We start from the raw sequence: 21,238 nt of genomic DNA, 5'->3' as shown, positions 1-21,238 counted from the left end.
CTCATTGGCCCCTACAATGGTGCAGGGGCCATGGAACTGGAAATTGTTCGTTCTTCCCAAAAAAATAAGGGCAGAATTTTCATGCACAGCCGCATAGGAGGGGGGAGGATTACGATGCATCAAATAGCGGGGGCTTATAATCATTTAGGTCACCAATTGTCCCATCACATTGTTGGTACTTGACCGTGCATTGTACATGTCCATACCCCAAATTTTCTGCCAAAAATAATATGAACAACCATTCTATTATTGATTTTTTGGTTTCAATCAGTCCGATGAGGGTGGGCCTTGGGACAATGGTAAGGTTGCTCCATTGTGACCTAGTGATTATAAGGTCAAGTCAGAAAACAGTCTCTATGCGAAAACAGGGTCAAGGTTGTGTATATCGGGAGCCTTGTGCATTAGGTACACCCTTTGGTCAGTCTGATCAGCTTTATTTTTCTACTGGTTCCAAAAACTTCAAACCAAACATGACTGACAAGGGAACCGATTCGGTTTTTTCGATCGCCTCCAATCCATCCAACTATTCGGGTTGAATTTGGACCGCCTAGCTACCCTGACCGAAGGAAAGCCTCTTATTTTTTTTTTTTTGGGAGGGGGGGGGGAAGGTTGGTTTGGGTGGGCTGGTGGGGGAGGGGGCGAGGGTGGTGCGTGAGGGTACTCATTAGAGAACCTGTTATGTTACGTCAACTTAATTATAGGGCTGAATTGGGACAGGCAAATCGAGGTGGGCTGGATAGAGGATACCCATTAGTCAAAATCTCACTCTCATATAACAGTTGTAAGGAGAGGTTGTAGCTGAGTCTGAATGGCCCATGAACATGACTATTGTTTCACAACTTAAGGAATCCTCCTCCGCGACTATTCATCTTTAACAGGAGGAGCTGCAAAAGGGCTTAACTCACCATAATGTCTGCAACTTTAAGGAGTGGAGGAACAAAAAGCAATGTAAATAATGGAGCAGAAATCCACTCTTTAGATTTAATTATTAATCAAAACTAGATACCATAACAAAGTGGAGAGGAGAAGCTCTTAAGTGTTATCCCCCCCCCCCCCAATGCATGCATGCTACTATTTTTGTGTCAAATTTTTAAAGGTATTCATAGGATTTTTTTTTCCATTAGCTATTTGGTAAAAAAGTTGCAGGACATAGGTCATACTTGTTGGTTGTGGACCTTTCTATTTGGAAAAAATAATTGGAAACTTTGGAAAGGAGGTATATTAGGTTACCCAATATTAATCAAATTCTAGGCCCATAAGGTGTCGTTGACCCTAGGCCCAGGATAAAGATAGGTCTTTCCTTTTCTTCTAGGAAATCAAAGTGCGTTACCATGGTAATTAATTAAGTATGGAATCATTATCATCACCTTTGTTCTTAGTGATGTGTTGACCACTTTAATGATATTGATGAAAGTTGATCACTTCACCAACCCAACTGTTACAAATATTTCCCCAGCTTTAATTTCTGTCCATTCTTCTATTCTATGGGCAGAGATTGTATCATTAGTCAGTTCAGAGACTACTTGAATATATATAAAAGCCATAGCAGCCCAATAATGACTTTGGAAGATCTTTTTTGGCTTTTGGGTAAACACTTTTGGAAAATCTAAAGCTAAAGGGTTCTGCACTTTTGCTAAAAGGTATAATAGATTATAAGAGCATGGCGCATGCAAAAATTATATTTAGGAATCATAAAAAGATTATATTTAGGAGTACAGTACATTAAATAAAGGAAACAGAAGGAGAAGCAAAAAAAATTATATAGAATTTGAAACATCTGAAAACTGAGACTTAAAAGGGTAAAAAAGACTAGAGATGTATTGATAAGAAAGTATATTAATTGAATTGAAAATAGAGATTAGACATGTAAACAATGCAAATGGAGAAAAGATGGAATAATTATCACCTCCAATTCACAGGTACCTCCAATTCCTCCAATCACTCTAATAGGGGGGGGGGAGGTGGACTCCACCTTGGGCAGTGTTTTCGGGTAGGGGATAGGGTGGTCATTTCCACCCCCATTTGAGGAATTGGAGGGGATAACGATTCGAAAAGATGGGTATATGTGTTGATGTTGTTTAATAGCGCATAGGTTGAGCTCAAAGAGGAATACATGAAGATAGAAGAAAATGAAACAAAGGATAAAGTTTTCCACCATTTAGGGTGAAGAAAGAATCTCTTCATGACTCTTGGTATGGTGAAAATTATCATAAACTCCCGCCCTCTATTAAGGAAGGTCTGAAATATTCTTTCTCAGCCAAATGAGATGGTCAAATCCCGTGAATTAAGAGGTTCTCTCTTCATCGTGGATCAAGGGAAACTTGGTCTAAAAGGGAAAAAAGCTTTTAAATCTATACATGTATGTATATAAAGGAAAAGAACCCTGAAAGGTAGCATAGCCCATGTGCCCAGACACAAAGGGGTGCACAATGACCACCTTGTTGAGGGGTTTGATGTCTTGTACTCTGTCGCTTGCATAAGTGGACTAATTGCGTGTTAATCTACGTTATTAGTGGGGCCTCGAATTAGCAAGTCCATGTGATGGTTCAGGAGCAATAGCCCCCCAGAATTTTTTTTTAGGGCTATATGGGTTTTTTGGTAAATTTTCTATAGAGAATTTTGCTATAAATTTGTAGTGAGGGTTCTTTCTTTGTGATCAATCTGAGGAGGTGTGAAAATGAGCTGTAACCTATTCTTCATTGATAGTGAAGATCTCATCTCACCATGGGCGTGGACAATTTTGTCGAACCATGTAAATCCTTGTATTTGATTGTGTGATTGTTTGTGATTTTCATTCTTTTTTTGCATCGTTTTAAGTTCACGTTTTTCTATAATCCCCCCCCCCCTCTGAAAGGCAGAAATCTCATATTTGTTGATTCTGTTGCGTATGCTTCCATTGCACCCCATGCTGATAGGGGCCACACTGCCTTACAAGGAATCTCTCTGATAAAAAAAATTGGACTAGAGGTTGTTGCTTAGTCATGTAGTCCCTGCAGCAACGTGGGGGCTATTGAAAGAGTATTAGCATGGAAGAATTTTTTTATTTCATGGGGGGTGAGACAGTAATTTCACGAATTCTATGTTTGGCCGCAGGAACCATGAGACCAAACAACATTCTTTTTCACAAAAAAAAATTCTCCTCTACAAGTATAGAGAGAGAGAGAAAGAGAGAGGGGGAGAGGGTTCAGCTTAACAAGAAATATTGAAAAGAATAAATATCTTTTAGTGATATATCAGGAGTTGTGAGAGAAACTTGGAGATTGTGAAAAGGGAAGTTTGTGAAAATAGATTTTGGAAACCCCTGGATTCAAGGATAGCATGAGAATTATAACCCAAGGATTAAAGGAGAACATGAGATTTATATAAAGGAAAAGATTGTATGAAGATTTCCAATTTGATTGATTAGAACTTAGAAGTAGACAAGAGATGTCGGATTTGGGTTTTGCACTTTGGATATGTGATAATTTACATTCCCATCGAAAAACTAAAGGGGATTAGGTGGGAGAAAGTGTGATTTATTTTAGAACAAGCAACAGCTAAAGGCATTCATCTCATGTCCATTTGCAGGCATTTTATTAATGGTCCACCATTAAATCTATTGCTTAATCTTTGATTTCAGTTGAGTTGTATTAATAATGATTGATTCCTTTTTTGAGCCAAGCCAGCCTCTGCTCTTTACCCCCATTAATCCGTTAAAAAACCTTTGTCTTGACCATTCATCATTAGTTGTCCACATATTTAAAATTATGGGAGAGGGATAGGTACACCGTCCTCTCCCATATTTTAAAGTATGGAAGATGGACATGCACTGTCCACGAGCAAAAAGCTAGCGGGTAGCATCAATGGGTGCACTGTGCACACGATGGAGCATCATATCATATAAGATGGGTAAAGGTCATTTCAAAATGGGGAAGAATAAGATAGCCACAACGACTCTTAGCTTGTGGCACACTAATGGTATATCCAACATTTTCCTTTAAAGTATCAATGAAAACATTAGTGGGTTATTTACTTTACTCATATATATTTTCTCGCTTTATTTTATTTTATTTTATTTTTTCCCAAAAATCCTGTTTGCTTCTTCGTTTTACATCCAAATTACATAAACAAATTCCTTCCAGCTCTATTTTATATTCACATAAAAAAAAATTTATTGTAAAATAATATTTTTCTTTGTTTGTTTTAATATACATTTAAAAATTGAAAAAAAAAATTTACATGAAGGCCTTGTTTGTATTGTAATAAAATTTCCAGTCGAAATGATATTTTACATAAAATTAAGTTTGTTTTGTTATAAAATTCTCCATGCAAATAATATTTTAGATGGAAAAATTTTCTTGTTACTTTACAAAGTACAAACAGTGAAAAAACTATATTACATCATTTTTTCTCATTTTCACCTTTGTACATAAAAACAAATAAAACATAAGAAAGAAGGGAAAAAAACCTCGCAGGATTGTATTCTTTGAAAATCAAATACATCAAGAGCAAGGGAGCTCACACTTGACATGATATACATGAGCTAGTAGGCATTGAGAGTAGAATATCAATCTTCTTATTGTGAATATAAAGAAACACAATGTTTCGTCTAAGTATGGGCACAATCATTGGTAGCTCGATGAAGAATATATTAGATTATTATTATTTTTTTGGGTATGAGAATATATTGGATTATAAATCTAAAGAAGAAGGTCAATATATGTACGAACACACTCCATGAGTATATATTTGAAAACACATGATTCATAAGAAGAAAAGGTGTAAAGTATAAATTCTTAATCTTTTTAATTGTCAATATTATCTGTTAAAATATCGATTAAAATTCTAAAAGTTATTGAAATAAAGATCCATTGAGTATAACCATTTTGATATACTATCCTTAGAAAGAGTTTCTTAGGAAACATTTAGGAAGTGTTTGGTTCACTTATTCTTAAGAATTGGAGTCTACGGGGGCAGCAAGGGGTGGGTGAGTGTGAGTGTGTATAGGGGCAGCATGGGGTGGGGGTGAGTGTGTATAGAACATAGAGTTCTTCCCATACACTTGGATGTTGCAATATGGTTGGGAAATGAAGTTGCGCGCAATGGAGCATGGAGCTGAACACCCAGCTGATGCAGTGAATGACTATATGCATGACAGTACGATTCTAGATGTGGATTTAAGTGACTTTCATGGTATTGATGACCATTTTACTGAGGGTGGGGATAGTGTCCCAGTCAGTGAAGCTAGGTTCGATGTACAATCCATGCCCCATTCCTTTCAAGTCATTAAATTAACGAGAACTAATATATGTTACCAACTCTCCTTTTCCTTTACAAATTTATTTGTTTCCCATGCAGTTGGCGGGGTAATGGCTTTTCTCACTTTGCATGAAATGCTGCCATTGGCATTTGATTACGCGGGAAAGAAGCAAGCAGTCAAGTAAGGCTGTGTTCCTTGGAATGGCTTTCATGTCTGCAACGTAATCTAGTTCATTTTGCATTAATGGTCCGGCCATAATCTATATCATACTCTCTCATATGCCTGCTAAGGTGTTCCTTGTTCTATAAACTTCTTATTTGAAAGTCTGTCATGAGTCATGCCATCTGCTAGCTGCTATTGGAATTATGTTCTTTCTAATTGTTAATGTTGCATTAACACAATCAGACCCAAGGGATTGGGGCCCTCCGGCCTGCAGTTTTAACTATAGATTCAAAACGCTGGTTGGTGATGGGTCCCACCCAAGATTACAATCTTATTGTCATCATACACGTACATCAGGAATATTGGATGGACTTGCTTGTCAAAAAGAAATAATTAGATCTGCACCCTATTTTGGGATTGATGTACGTGTGGTTTGTGTGATTACACTTTCATCAAAAAGATCTGCGCTGTGTGCACTGGGTGTGTGGGTTTAATCCCACATCGGATGTGGGTGTGTGTTGTATATATCCGCCATTCCTTGGTCCAAAAAATCAGTTAAGTTTTATTACCTATTTAGTTGGCTTTGTGTCGGTTTATGTTCCTGGTTGGTTTTCCTACCTACCTGCACTCACATTCATGTTTCTTACACATTTTTCTGCTTGTAATGCAGCCTGTATTTTCTCGAACTCAGCTTGCCCAAGGACATGAGCTTGTAATGGAATCGTTGATCAGCCCTTCATAGCTTTTTCATGTTTCAAAACATTCTTTGCAGGCTATTGATGTGTCTAGATTTCTTCCTCCGGCCTCTCCCCTCTTGTAATCACCTAGAGCTTCTATAATGTGCAATGTTGTCTTCTTATGAAAAACCAACTGTGTTGTCATCTATATGGAAAATTTAGTTCTCCAACTCCTGCCTTCCCTATCCACCAACTCCACCCACCCAAGAGAAAAAGAGGGGGAGGGGGAGGGGGTGGGAATTGTATACTTGTACAACCTGTACGTAAATGATCCAGTGCCAATTTCATTATAGTTCTTATTAAGCTATAATGAGTCAAATTGCCCTCATTGTCTATTGATGAAGAAGTATTTATGTTTTAATAACCAATATTGAAGTTCAAAGCCACGAATCCACAGAATGGATTCTTCTTCTACTTACAGGAAGTGTATTGGTTGCTAGAGAGCTTGCTTGGGTGTTCCATTGTCATCTACTGTAAGCAAGTGCACTGATTAGAGGTTAAGTAATCAGTAATTATACATTTATACTTGGGTGATCTGATAGAAGCTTGTGGGGATGTTTTCAAAGTTATGGGGATGTTTGAAGTGTTACTACTGGTTTAAGAACTTGAGCTAGATATATATCTGAGTTTATCCTAAAAATTCATTATGAAGGTAATTAGAGAATCCGTAATCCAAAAGTTTCTACAAGGGTCAGCGAATTTACAAGCCATGCAGTAACGATAAAATGACGCATGCTATCTTCTCAACTGTGCTTCTTAGAAGGCTTTTGAGTTCATATTTTGGATTTGGGACTACAAGTTCTCAATGTATGTATGGTGTTCTGATCCATTCAGTTACGGATAGGGATTACGTGTTCGCTAAATTCTTCTTCTCTCTATCTATTAATGGAGGATTAGTTCCTATCATCAGGAAAAAGAAAAAAAAAAAAATAAACAGACACAAGTAAAACAGATAAAGAGATGGCAAAGGATACAAAGTTTCAAATTGTGCTGCACTTATCATGTTGCTGGCCAGTATCACAGGGATTTTACCTGTATGATGTGAAACTTGTCTCCAAACACTTCCAGAAAGTAATGGAAAGAGTTGTTGTGAATGGATTTTGTACTATGGAGCCAGGGCCAAAGGCTGACATATTATCTTTATTCCTTCTTCTTTTTTCCCATTTTTTTCCTCATTTGTTAGAGTTGTGATGTGATAACAAGTTTGGAATCCTTTCACATTCCTAGCAATTCGGCTCCATCTCTTGTAAGTACTTTCTTAACATGTAATGAGAGAAAGATCACCTACCTTCCTTTCTCGGATTATCATCACATGTGATATACTTGTGATATGGATCTGTCCAACTATGGCAAGTCTACCCTAATCGGTTATGGCTGAATATTGTGTATTATTTTGTATCACCCAATATTGGGTTTCCTTTTCATGGAGATTTAGAATCTCACAATGTAAATCTTGTATATATATATATATCCCATTGGGATTATTCACTAATCTAAGGATATCATTCACTCTATTATGGTATTAGAGTGCAAGACTGACAGGTCTCTTGAGCGCTATAAGGCGCGTTTAGTTGCGAAAGGTTTTCATCAACAGCATGGCTTGGACTATGGTGAAACTTTCAGTCCAGTTGTCAAACCCACCACCATTTGGTGTGTTCTATCCATTGCAGTATCCAACGGCTGGCCCATTCGTCAATTGAATGTACAAAATGCGTTCCTCCATGATACGTTGGATGAAGAAGTCTACATGGCCCAACCCCAAGGGTTCACTAATCCTAACTATCCAAATCATGTCTGCCGTCTACATCAGTCATTATATGGCCTCAAGCAAGCACCCCGTGCATGGTTCCATCGACTGTCAGAATTTTTTCTTAGCCTGGGCTTCACTGGTTCAAAGACTAACACCTCACTATTTATCCGTTAGTTGGCTGGCCATACCTGCTACATTCTTATGTATGTGGATGACATTATAGTTACTGGCAGTGACCCATCCATGGGATCTACTCTATTACACCGCCTTTCTCAGGAGTTCTCCATCAAGGATCTTGGAGATTTACATTTCTTCTTAGGTATTGAGGTCAATCGAACTGCTAAAGGGCTGCTCCTAACCCAATCAAGATACATTTTTGACTTATTGACACGCACAGGAATGGTGGATTGCAAGCCAGTAAAGACTCCAATGGCCACAACTACAAAGTTCTCTGATTCAGGGGGGGTGTCAATGCCTGACCCCACCAAGTATAGATCGACAGTGGGTGCCCTACAATATGTAACTCTCACAAGGCCGGATTCCTCCTTTGCTGTTAATCGTGTGTGTCAGTTCATGCACGCTCCAATAGAAGAACACTGGCAGCTGGTAAAGCGCATCCTTCGTTACTTGAAAAGCACCCAAACGGCAGGTTTACTGATTGACCGCTCCTCATCTCGGTCTCTACAGGCATTTTGGGTGGGTTATGGGTCAGATCAAAAATCAACCGGCGGCTTTGCTATTTTCCTTGGACCCAATCTTGTTTCTTGGGTGTCTCGCAAGCAGCGTACAGTGACACGTTCCTCTACGGAGGCCGAGTACAAAGCTCTAGCCGATGCCTCGGCAGAACTGATATGGCTGGAGTCATTACTTGCTGAACTTGGGTACCCTCTTCATGGCCCTGGTGTGACAATCTTGGTGCCACATACTTGTCCGTAAACCCGGTATTTCATGCTCGTACGAAGCACGTTGAAGTTGATTTTCACTTTGTCCGAGACCGAGTTGCCAAGAAGCACTTACAGGTTCAGTTCATTTCTTCTCAGGATCAAATCGCAGACACACTGACTAAACCATTGGCGCATACCCAGTTCCAAACTCTACGTGACAAGCTGAAGATTCGGTTGCCCGATTTTCCACCTTGAGGGGGTGTAATGAGAGAAAGTTCACCTACCTTCCTTTCTCAGATTATCATCACATGTGATATACATGTGATATGGATCCGTTCAACTATGGCAAGTCTACCCTAATCAATTATGGCTGAATATTGTGTATTATTTTGTATCACCCAATATTGGGTTTCCTTTTCATGGAGATCTAGACTTTCACAATGTAAATCTTGTATATATATATATCCCATTGGGATTATTCACAAATCTAAGGATATCATTCACTCTATTAACATGTCATGTGCTATCCAAGATGGCATCAACATAACAGAAATCTATGAATAGAAAATAGAAAACAACAATATATTGCAGAAATTCATGCACCAACAGCATGGGCATAGTCCCCCGTTTTTTTTCCTCATTTGTTAGAGCTGTGATATGATAACAAGTTTGGAATCGTTTCACATTCCTGGTAATTGGGTTCCATCTCTTGTAAGTACTTTTTTAACATGCCATGTGCTATCCAAGATGGCATCAACATAACAGAAATCTATGAACAGAAAATAGAAAACTCATGCACCAACAGCATGGGCATAGTCCACATCAGAGCCTGCAATGGCAACTTTCTTTAAATTCTAGGAAGAGTTGTCTGAGATTTAATTCTGTTACTTTGTGATTGAAAGAGGAGTAGCCCATCTCTATTACTTCTACAATGTCCTCTTTGAGAACATAAGAATAATGGGCTCTGATTGCTACTATCTCCAAATGGATTCTTGGTATTAAAGTTGTCTTGTCCTACCTTCTCTCCATCGTTAAATATGGCATTTGGGGCGTTTATAGTGACTTGCATTTCACATTTTTTATGTTTTAACTTTGAAGCTTTATTAGCTAGAAAGTGAGCAACAGAGAGATTTGAATTTAGCACCTAAGCATGAGTAATTGACATCACCAGGAGATGGAGATTTGTCTATTTTTTTTATTTACTAAAAAGGAGGGGAGGTTTGCCCAACTAAATGGCATTAAGATGCATTTCAGACATGCCAAGTTTTAACCACAAATAACTGACACCACCAGGAGATGGAGATTTGTCTCTTTTTTTTATTACTTAAGAATTAATAATTTGGCCAATATCCTTTTCACATGATCAACTATACACATGCTAGATTTAGGATGAATCTAACTACAAGACTCAGGGTAACCAAACAGTATTTAGATAGATTTAGGGTAAATCTAACTCACAGACTCAGGGTAACCACACAGTTATTCATATAGATTTAGATGAATCCACCTAACAGACTCAGGGTAACCAAACAGTCTTTCAAAAAGATTCAACACAAAGAATCAGGGTAACCAAACAGTTAATTTCAAAGTTACGAATCCACAGAACCTAATTTTAGAAAACGTGATCCAGAATTAGAATCTAATTCTTCAAAATAACCGAACCAAACACTTCCTTATATAAATGGCAAAAAATACTGATGAAAATTTTCTTCCAAAAGTGCATATTTTTTTCCGTGTCAGAACTAATTTTATCATTCTTACTATTCGAATTTTAAAAATTTTGCTTATTATAAAAAGTTGGAAAAGATTAATGGGTAATTTTTACTTTTAGAACTGTTAAATTATCAATGGGAAAATGATATACACACCATTTATAGTTCACGCCATCTCATACTATCTCTCCTCCCTGAGTCTTGATCATGTGGGCCCCCTAAATACGAATTGAGAAACGTTCTATCCCATCCACCCATTGGTTGGCCATGGAAGATGCCAATAAATATGAGCGACATGTAGCCCTTTAACTTGGAATTCAACCGACATGTATTACTATTATTATTATTATTTGGAGTTGAATACACTTGTTTTCGTTATATATGAGAGAGGATCTTCAAAACAAGTGGTATAGAACAGCTCACCTATGAGGTGTGATAAAATGGTGTCATACATTAGTGGGTAGCGAAGTTGTTTTATGTGAGGAGAGAGAAAGACACAAAAGTGTCAACGTACCCTACCCCAATCGTTCAAAGAACATTATCATATTAATTGCCTATTGTCTATTTGTCTTATTCCCAAAAGTTATTTAATGCAGTATTTATGTGAAATAACAAGATTTATTCTTTTTGAAAGAGAAAAAATATATATATGTCAAACTAAAAGGATGAAAATGTAAAAGGACAAGAATATTTGTGGTGCAATGCCCTTGTGCTTGGACACAAAGCTGGGCGAAATGACTGCTGCAACCTCAAGGATTTCCACTTTTCCATGGGCTGTGACGGTCATTTCGTGCGGTCCTGTGTCTAGGCACCAGGGTTGCGTGCCGCATGTGACCATGTAGCATTCTTTCTCCCAAAAATAAAATTAAGATTTTTTTTTTTTTTTTTTTTTGAAAAAAGATTGGAAACGTTGTCAAGATGATCAGCATGTGTCATCCTATCTCTCCCCCTTTGGAAAAGACCCCCTTGACCTCCTATATCTTGCCTTATGATTGGTGTATATCGCTAACTTACCGAAAGTTGGTGGCATGCCCAACCCTCTCTTTTTTTTTTTTTTTAGTATTTTTACCCTCAGGTAAATAGGTAATCCATCAAACTAGTGAATACAGTTGGTGATTGGCCTTATAGAGAGAGGTTTAGACTTTAGACTGCAGAGGCAAGGTTTGGTGGTATCGAAACAAATGTGAATAATATGGCGGTTGGTTTCCATTACGGTTCATATGTTTGATCATAAAATTTTACTTGAAAATTTGTACTTTCAAAAAATTTTATATGATAAAAAGTTTTTTCAATTTTTATTTTCATTGAAAAATAACCGTAGAAAAACTTTTCAACATGTAAAATTTTTCAAAGTGGTAAAAATTTTATACCGAAACAGACGGAGCCTATCTCGTAGAAATCTTGAATTGGCTCATCCAACAAATGGGCGACTTATTTGGGAAGAACAACATTAAATGGTAAGCTTTTAAAATCAGAATAAATACGTGTTTAGTAGTTTTACTGGTTTAGGCAATTTGGGTGGAGGGTGGACCCATCATCCCCCATTGATCCAGATTCCGTTCACTTCACTGGATGGGTCTGATCTTCCAGATGGACTACCTTAGTAGGTCCATAGCCAAACTTTGTATCCAGATCGTCTACGGCCTGCCTGCCCGTAACGGTTAGAGCGGTGCACTAATGAGGCGCAGCATAATGATCGCTTTACCCTTACCCAAATGGGGGTAAGGCCGTCATTACACCTCACCTCATTAATATAACAGTAGAACTAGAGAGAGTTTGAATTTTACTGGGAGAGAGAGTGAGAGTAGACTTTGAATTTCCGCAGGAATAGGATTCTCGATTTCCCCTAAAAAAGGAAATTTAATGAGAGAGTTATCCATAACCCAGTCACCCCCTACCTAAAATAACTAGTCAGTGCCCTTATTTAACCTCTTCCTCTTATCACGTTTCCTTCTCACATTCTGAGTGTATGTGTGTTGTTTCTCTCACTCTCACTCTCTCTCGCTCTCTCTGTCAGTTCCTTTCTGTCTCCCTTCATTAATCATTAATCATAAATCATAAGTCATAAGTAAGTTTTCTATATAATTCGTGCTCTTAATTGCCCTGATAAGTTCATCGGTGTAGTCGTTGTTTTGCTCGATCTCCTATTTCATTCATCCATTCATCTCCACTACTACTAATTCCTTCTTTTGTAGATCAAAAAGAATGGCGATTCTGAAATACGTTTGGGTTGTGGTGTTCTCATGGTTGTTACTGGATAATGGTGATCATAATATGTGTGTGGAAGCATCTCACAAAGTATTTCCGGAGTGGCAGTCTCTCCAGGCCTCAAAGGTCAAGTCACTCCATAGAACCGCTTTTCACTTTCAACCTCCAAAGAACTGGATTAACGGTACTACGTTTAACCTTTTTTTTTTTTTTTTTTATTCTTTCTTCTTGATCTCCTTCTTCATCAAACTTAAAAATCTATTTTTGTGATCTATCTATATCTCTGTCTCTTCTTCTTATTCTTGGTATCCTTTTATTCTTCTGCAACTGGGCAAGTGGGTTAGGATCTTCTCCATTAGCCCCGAAGGACTCGTTTTTGATTTAGAGTGGTGTTTGGGGGAGGGGTGGAAGAATAAAGAAGACTGCTATTACCTTGGAGGATTAGATGTTTTTTTTAAGGGGAAGGGTTAATTTGGGGCTTGGGGGGATTAGATTAATCCATTAGAGTAGGGGAAAGTGTCAGTTTCTGGGCGTATGTTAGACAAGGGTGGAGAGGGAAGCACTAACTGGCACTGGGGTGTGCATGGGGTGATCAGACTCTCCTTTGTTTTTGTCCTGTTTTTTTTGTCGATGTGTTGTTGTTGATGATGACGGGGCTTGAGCCCTACCAGTGTTTGGTGGGGCCGCATTGTTTACAGTTTTGGAGTCCCGCAACTTTGCTGATGCATCCATCTGATATTATTCTCTAAATACAAACAAAGAGTACAGAGAGCTTCCTGGGGGTTCAGTTGGACTGTTTTAGGGACTAGACAATAAGTGAGGGATTCAGATCTGATCCTCTCCGGCGCGCATCCGATGCGTGGGCGCCGTCCTTGTGATGTGTACCGCCGCCCAACCTCCAGCGCCGCCACCAACCCCAACCACCACTGAAGCATATCGGCGGGATTCTTCTCCCCCAGCTCCAGGAGGGGGTCATGATTTCTCAATTGAAAACCTAGGAGTCAAAGCATATGTATCTTATGGTCATGATAAAAGCTCATCCTTTTTTCTTGTGTTATCTGGAATTAGGACTTGTTTGCTTGTTTGTTTGCTTGCTTGCTTGCTTGGGGGTTAAGATTATTATTCTGCTCATTCTAACACCTGTTTGCTGATTTTAAATAGATTTCAGATATGCTTCAGAGAATGTTTTTGAATTATACAATCATTTTTAATTTCTATTTTGACATTCCAAAGTCCAAACAACTCTTTAAATATTATTTTTACTTTTCATTTGATTAGACCAGACAAATCTGATGGAGATACCCACCCATGTAATGTAAAACTTTGCGACCCACATAGACAGGGAGTGAGTGTACCATCAAGCATGGGATTTTATGTGGGTGGCCCCATACTAGAGTTTTAAAAACATGGAATCAAGATCTGAATTGGGTCTGTTACCAACGGGGCTACCATTTAGTGCTAATTTAGCATTAGGAATTAGATCCATAATCTCATATACGAGAGAGAGAGAGAGAGATTGGTAATGTTTTACCAAAAAAAAAAAAAAAAGAGAGATTGAGAATGAGAAAGAGAAAGAGAAAGGAAAAGGATTTGGTGTATGATTATCCAGAATCATAGACCTCAATGGCACTGTCTTTTTGTTTCGAAGGCATTCCGTGATTTCCGTCGATGATCCCTGTGTTGCGATGGAAGGCATTCCGTGACCTCCGTCAGTAAAACCCTTTTCTGTTTTTTTGGTGAAGAAGTAAAACCCTTTTCTTTGATCTTATCCACAAATATAACTTTACATCTGAAACGAACCAATCCCTATCTATGAGCTATAATGCTGTATTTGGCTTGTTCTCAATATTCCCTTCTGTTTTTACCTTTAGCTAGTTTGCCTCACTCAGTTTACAAATGCGTGCACCGTACAAGTTTGGAGAACTGCATTCCTGTTGGAGACAGGGATGTTTGGGCCCTTTTTAGGTTCGGGTTGAGTCTATTTTGGTGTAGAAATGGTGAATCCAAAGCCAAATCAGTAAGGAAAATTCGGCTTAGCTTCGGTTTCAGCTTTGTTTGTATCCTTTCCTTGTATGGGATTGTTATTGGGGTCGATTTTGGTTTCAGTCTGATTTGGGTTCAGTTTAACATACATATTTATATAAAAGTTATGAAAAACTGATTTTTTTTAATAGGTTTCGATTTTTGAGTTGTTATCAGTTTTTTTATCAGGTAGATCAATTTAATTTTTATTTTTTAAATTAGTTTCGAGTTGTTATCGCTTATCAGTTTCTTATTGGGGTAGATCAGTTTGATTTCAATTTCAGTCTAGGTTTTTGAGCCGGTTTTGGGTTTTAGGTTCTTCCGATTTTTTGGTGTGGATTGGCTTGGTTTCAACTTGTTCAATAAGACATTGATTCGGTTCGTTCCTGATCAATTTTGACACCCCTAATTGGAATATTAGTATTCTACGGATAAACCAACAAACCCTATCTTTTAACTTTATTTTAGCTTTCTCAAAGTTGAAATTCGACCTGTGTCAAAGTTTGTTGTATTTGTTTCATTCTACATTCTTATGGTTTTTGTTGCTTTTTTTAATAAAAATAAATAATTTTATTTCGATGAATGTGTAATTTATTTAAATTATTAGCATATTTAGTAATTATATATTCATATGAATTTTTTTTTTTTCATATTTAGTATTTTGCCAACCTTGTTTTTTAGAACTAAAACTACAAATTGTTGTTTTATGAACACTGCCAGAGGCCAAAAGTAGAAAATTCACTGGAATTCAGTGAGAGCCTAGCCTGTTACCTTTTTCATTTTAACAAGCTCAGCCCAAGCTCCACTCTAATATCTCATACAAAATAAGCAATGCTTCCCTGATACCTTTTACCTGCTTAGTTTTGTCTTTGTATCTTCCTTCCACTGCAATTTCTAACGCCTGTTCCTCTGTTTTGTGTCTGCTGAACGAACACTTCGCGGAAAAACACAAAACTGTCAGACCCAAATGGTAAGGCTTTCAACCGATGAAGTCAGTTTTCTTCCATGCTTTGTTTTTAATAAATACTTGTGTTCTTAGTTCTGGGTCTTGATGATCAATGTTTTTGTTTTCTCCTCTTTGCAACAGCACCTATGTATTACAATGGCATCTACCATCTGTTCTATCAGTACAACCCCTACGGCTCTACCTGGGGCAACATTGTATGGGCCCATTCCATATCAACTGATATGATCAACTGGACCCCACTTGACCCAGCCATTTACCCTTCCAAGCCATTTGATGTGAATGGAACCTGGTCAGGATCAGCAACAATCCTCCCTGGAAACAAACCTGTCATCGTCTACACTGGAGTTGATGGCCAAAACAGGCAGGTCCAGAACATCGCATTTCCAAAGAACCTCTCTGATCCATTCCTTAGGGAGTGGGTAAAGCCTGATTACAACCCAGTGATTGTGGCCGACAATGGCATTAATGCGAGCCAGTTTCGTGACCCGACAACGGCATGGTTAGGCCAAGATGGACATTGGAGGTTCTTGGTAGGCACAAGGAGAAAACACAGGGGAATGGTTCTGTTGTATAAGAGTAAAGACTTTAAGTATTGGTGGAAGGTGCAGCACCCTTTGCACTCAGCAGCTGGAACTGGTATGTGGGAATGTCCAGATTTCTATCCAGTTGCTTTGGAAGGAGAGTTTGGGTTGGAGACATCTGTGAATGATTATGGTGTGAAATTTGTATTGAAGGTGAGCCTTGATTTAACCAGGTATGAGTACTACACAGTGGGCAGATATTTCGAGGATCAAAACCGGTATGTGCCTGATATCACATCTGTTGATAATGGAATGGGGCTGAGATATGATTATGGCAATTTCTATGCATCAAAGACTTTCTTTGATTATGGCAAGAGCAGAAGAATCTTGTGGGGATGGGCAAATGAATCCGATACCGCGGACAATGATGTTTCCAAAGGATGGGCTGGTATTCAGGTAGAAATTTTTAGCACTTAACCTGTTTTTGTTATGAATTCTAAGAATTGAAACCCGATTCATCTCTATTTCCTCACTTCAGAATGCATTCTGTACCTAGAATCTGTTCTGAGAATGCATAACAAGCACAGCCTTAGATTCTGATGACTTTAGTTTATACTTTTATAAGAATCACTCCATTACTCGATGAGATGGCTAGGAGCTGATTGTTATTGAACAAAATATTATCTTCTTCTACAGACAATTCCAAGGAAAGTGTGGCTTGATAAATCTGGTAAACAATTGTTGCAATGGCCGATCAAGGAAATCAATTCTCTGCGAGGATCAGATGTTCATTTGAGAAGTGTAGTTCTTGCAAAGGGAGGCCTTGTCGAAGTTCGACCAATCACAGCAGCACAGGTTTGTTTCTTTTGTTAGCTTCTTCCTATACTTGCCATTAACTTAAGCTTCTCTTACTCTTTTGGTGTGTCACCATGTTCTTCACAGGCTGATGTTGAGGTTACCTTCCTCATACCTAATTTACACAAGGCTCAGGCCTTTGATCCTAGTTGGGTAGATCCCCAACAGCTCTGTGGCCAAATGGGAGCTAGTGTTCAAGGTGGGATTGGACCTTTTGGGCTTCTAACATTGGCTTCCAAAAATCTAGAGGAGTACACATCAGTTTTCTTCAGAGTTTTCAGAGGCATATACAAGAAGCATGTGGTGCTTATGTGCTCTGACCAAAGCAGGTTTTTCTGTCACTCTGCACATATGATCCATTTTCTTCAAAAATTAGTATAGTATAACTTTCCTATTGATTTCCTTTGGTTTTGGATTCTCTTTCTATGAGAAAAACAGGTCATCACTTAGGCCGGAGGTTTATAAACCATCCTTTGGAGGTTTTGTGGATTTGGATTTGACTGACGGGGTGATATCTCTAAGGAGCTTGGTATGGCTACAAATTATGATGTTATGGGCATTATTGGTCTCTCTGTAATATCATTTTTCTTTTTCGTTGTTTCTGTGGATAACAATGAATTGTATTTCTATACCCAGATTGATCATTCTGCCGTAGAAAGTTTTGGCGCCGGAGGGAAGACATGCATTACATCTCGAGTTTATCCAACTCTAGCAACAAATGAGGATGCACACTTGTTTGCCTTCAACAATGGGACTGAAGCTGTAACAATCTTGAAGCTGAGCGCATGGAACATGAACAAACCTCGGATTAACTAATTAATAAGAGCTTTGGATAGACTAGTTAGGCTATTTAGATGCTAGAAATAAGGCAAGCTAAAGACATGAATGTGATGACTAGATCTATGCTGTAGCAGTTTAACTAGATTTCAAAACATTGAGTAGAATGAATTCAAGTTTTCATCATTTTGCATAATTTGGGGCTTTTTTATTAAAGAAAAGGAGGTGCTCAAGCAAACCTACCAACTCTTTGCATGAGGTTTTCCTGTGGTTGGAGTGGATATATTTGGATTTGAGTTTCCAATCAATACTTTACTATTAAACACACGAAGTCCATCTAGGCCAAGGTTTATTCTCTATCCTGTCTTCAGCACTTCTATTGCCTATGTGGCATATCTTGAAATCTATCCCTTAAATCTTATCTAAATCACTTCCTCTATAACAAATCTCCTTAACAACTTAGACTCTTATTAAATCTCTCTCTCACACACTCTCTTGGTTCAGTAAATCTCAATCAAATATCCAACGAATCCATTTCCCTGGTTTCACAAATTATCTTTTCGATCCATACATATCTGATATGGAACCAAAACAATAATATAACTATGGGGTCGCAAGTTAAACAGTCTAACCATATATATAGACCAGAACAGAAGAACCCACCTTTAAAGCCAGAGGCATTTTTGGATTCAAACTGGACACTAAATCTGCAAGACTCTAGTGTCGGTTTACCAGAAGACTTGTTGAGGAGCTTAGTGCAAGGGATATCAGCAAGTGGGAATAAATTTTTCCACCATGTGAATCGGACTATCTTTTTTGGGGTGGGGTGGGGTGGGGTGGGGGGGGTGGGGGGGGAGGGATACCATTCGAAGTGGTGTATGGTAAGAGGACTAAGAATTCTTCTAACTGCAGAGTTTCCCTATAAAATCGATGTGAATCGGCGTATGCTAAGTAAGCGGGGAAGGCACCATTCATTTTTGTTTTTTGCTAATCTATCTAAGAGACTTCCCAAGGGTACTTTACTCACACACACTAGAGGGGTAGGAGGGAGGGAGGGGGGCACACTATATACACACACAAGCAGAAGCTGCAAGCCAGTGTGCTATGCACTGGATTCACACCATTCAAAGTGGACTAAGAATAAGGGGGAAGCACATCTCGGAAGGTTAAATCATGGTGATCTAAAAAGCTTTTGGGTGAACTGATTTCTGATCAGTTTTCCTTGGGATGGTTAGGCTTGAAGCAGGAAGGAGAAGGTACATGTTCTAAAGGCAAGATCATGACTGGTGAAATGCCTGAGTGATGAGACAAGAAAAGGAGTAAGATCATATTCATAGACGTTTCTACATTGTCAACGGGTAGCTTTGCCACTAGATAGGACGAGAGGCTCTGATAGAGACCAGCAAATATCAAAGACTTTCACCTTTGAAACAGTGAATCTTTAAAGTTGAGACGGCTAAAACCCTATGCAAACCTTATGGGACTAGGGTTCGTCGGAGGGCCGGTCTTATAGTATTGTCCAAGCAGTTCATTGTTGTACATGATGGCAGGTTAGACGAGATGTAATTCTGTGGACAAGTGACACCATGGTCTAGGGTGTCAAAACCTAGCCCGAACCAATGAAACCAATCCAAATAGAACCGAAGCTTATACAAGCTTATTGGATTATGTTTCAGGCTAGGGTTTTGTGACAACGAAACCAAATCAGACCATACCGAGACCGATATTATAGGGGTTTCAACTGGTCTGATTCTGGGCTATTGGTCCAGTTCTCTAGCAGTTCTAGCTCTAAGGTGTCAAGACCAGATCCGGATCAATAAGCTCACTGATTCCAAATCTAGATCCAGGACCATTAACTAAAGGGTGGTCCGGTTCCGATTCCTAATCAGGTCCAAACATGCCCCTGTTGAGTAGCTAAATGTAAAGCATTTTTCCCATTGGAACTAGAAATCTCAAGCAAGCTGTAATCTTTCAAAAGCAATTCATTAACTATTGGTGTGTGTCCTCTATGTGCAGCAGATATGAGAGGTAGAATACTAGAATTTGAGGAGCCAAGTGTCTTGCTTAGTCTTGGGTCATGTTCTAATAGCAATTGTGTCACGCCCCCATCCCAACAAGGGATAAAATACATTATAAGGGGTGACTAGGACAACGCTTGTCATCCTACTAAGCTGCCAGGATCACTGACACAGTGTCCCAATGCACAGTCATAACTAATATTAAAACAATATAATATCAGAGTGCGGAAAGGGAAATATTACATTCCAAATGATCAGTAGTTTTGCGGAAGCGTATAAAATCAATAGTTACAAGATGATCAAAGCCTAGATGATAAATACTGTAGTTAATCCATTTTTCATTACCATCTAATAATGATTAACAAGGGTATAACAGTAAATATTTTTACATGGGCCTACGCCCTAAAATAAACAAAAGGGGAACAAGTCCCTAGAATTCTCACGGCCCGTAGGCGCAATCGTCACAAGGACACCCGTTGCCATGTTCCTCTAACACAGCTTCCGGCTCCTCCGTACCTGCATCATAATCTAAAAATTATGTACACGAGGGGGTTAGCTCTCCACTGAGCCAGTGAGGGGATGGGGATGCACAAACACACAATTCACATAGTCCAATGATGCATGCATATGTTAAGTAAATTTTCCACCTAACATCACAACTAAGTCAATGACATATGCTACTGTGACAACTTGGGAGACACTGTGGGTCACTTAACTTATCGCCACAATGAAACCTCAATTGTCACCTGGGACCTACGCCGATCGAAGCCTCCAAGACCACTCGTGGCGCCTCGATAACCAATACTACCATGATCGGCCTCTCCCACCTCCACGTAATCCGGTGTCGATTACCCAACACCTAAACCCCTGTTGGTAAGGGTCGTAGCATAAGGGTGTAAAATCCTAGCCACGACTACATGCAAGTCCTATCGTCCCGAGAGGTAATCCGGCGCATCAACTTTTCATCCGGTTTTAGTGCCCACAAGACGGCAACGCATACAGCTTCAACATGACATTCAACATAATTTCTTCATAAATATATATAGTATCCGGGGTTCCGACCGCACCCACCGACACCGAGACCCATCAAAGTAAAGCATCTCCAATTAACATCATAACATTCATATATAAAAGTATGCAATATGCGCAAGCATGCTTAATAATTTATAATGATGACATAATATACAATGCAATAATAATATCAAGCCCAAACAACCAAACCCACTCACAACGTATACGCCAAGCACCAAGATTATCAGTTGTCGCCTCGATCAAGCAATAAGCCACAAGATAAATATATTAACCTAAACAAAGAGTGAAATAAGGTTAAACGAGCGAAGGGAAAGGATCCCCAAAAGGTCTTCCATAATCACTTAAGTATAAGGT

The 21,238-nt window shown here is 38.8% G+C and overlaps 2 protein-coding genes and 1 long non-coding RNA gene across 3 annotated transcripts; all 3 read left to right on the top strand.

Annotated features, from left to right (window-relative positions):
• The first annotated feature begins 5,231 nt into the window (after positions 1-5,231).
• Positions 5,232-6,308, top strand: LOC122641814. Its single transcript, XR_006329966.1, has 2 exons — positions 5,232-5,459; positions 6,072-6,308. It is a non-coding gene; the product is annotated as an uncharacterized LOC122641814 (long non-coding RNA).
• Positions 6,309-8,089: 1,781 nt separating this feature from the next.
• On the top strand, positions 8,090-8,824 carry LOC122638646 (uncharacterized mitochondrial protein AtMg00810-like). The gene has a single exon (XM_043831522.1). It carries the CDS (start codon positions 8,090-8,092, stop codon positions 8,822-8,824), a length of 735 nt encoding a protein of 244 aa, XP_043687457.1.
• Positions 8,825-12,740: 3,916 nt separating this feature from the next.
• On the top strand, positions 12,741-18,001 carry LOC122641796 (beta-fructofuranosidase, insoluble isoenzyme 1). The gene is made up of 7 exons (XM_043835101.1): positions 12,741-12,876; positions 15,676-15,684; positions 15,802-16,658; positions 16,899-17,057; positions 17,145-17,386; positions 17,496-17,586; positions 17,694-18,001. The coding sequence occupies exons 1-7, from the start codon at positions 12,759-12,761 to the stop codon at positions 17,871-17,873; spliced, it is 1,656 nt and encodes a 551-aa protein (XP_043691036.1). The 5' UTR covers positions 12,741-12,758; the 3' UTR covers positions 17,874-18,001.
• Positions 18,002-21,238: the final 3,237 nt, after the last annotated feature.

The sequence above is a fragment of the Telopea speciosissima genome, chromosome 1 (genome assembly GCF_018873765.1).
Source record: "Telopea speciosissima isolate NSW1024214 ecotype Mountain lineage chromosome 1, Tspe_v1, whole genome shotgun sequence".
NCBI classification, from domain to species: Eukaryota; Viridiplantae; Streptophyta; class Magnoliopsida; order Proteales; family Proteaceae; genus Telopea; species Telopea speciosissima.
This window is presented reverse-complemented; position numbering and strand designations above follow the sequence as displayed.

What these genes read in the sequence shown, in the direction of transcription:
- LOC122638646 (XM_043831522.1), top strand. Translation starts at nt 8,090, where the DNA reads ATGTATGTGGATGACATTATAGTTACTGGCAGTGACCCATCCATGGGA.
- LOC122641796 (XM_043835101.1), top strand. Translation starts at nt 12,759, where the DNA reads ATGTGTGTGGAAGCATCTCACAAAGTATTTCCGGAGTGGCAGTCTCTC. An exon ending in AAGGATGGGCTGGTATTCAG is followed by an intron (nt 16,659 to 16,898) that starts GTAGAAATTTTT and finishes CTTCTTCTACAG; the next exon opens with ACAATTCCAAGGAAAGTGTG. An exon ending in TGATATCTCTAAGGAGCTTG is followed by an intron (nt 17,587 to 17,693) that starts GTATGGCTACAA and finishes TTCTATACCCAG; the next exon opens with ATTGATCATTCTGCCGTAGA.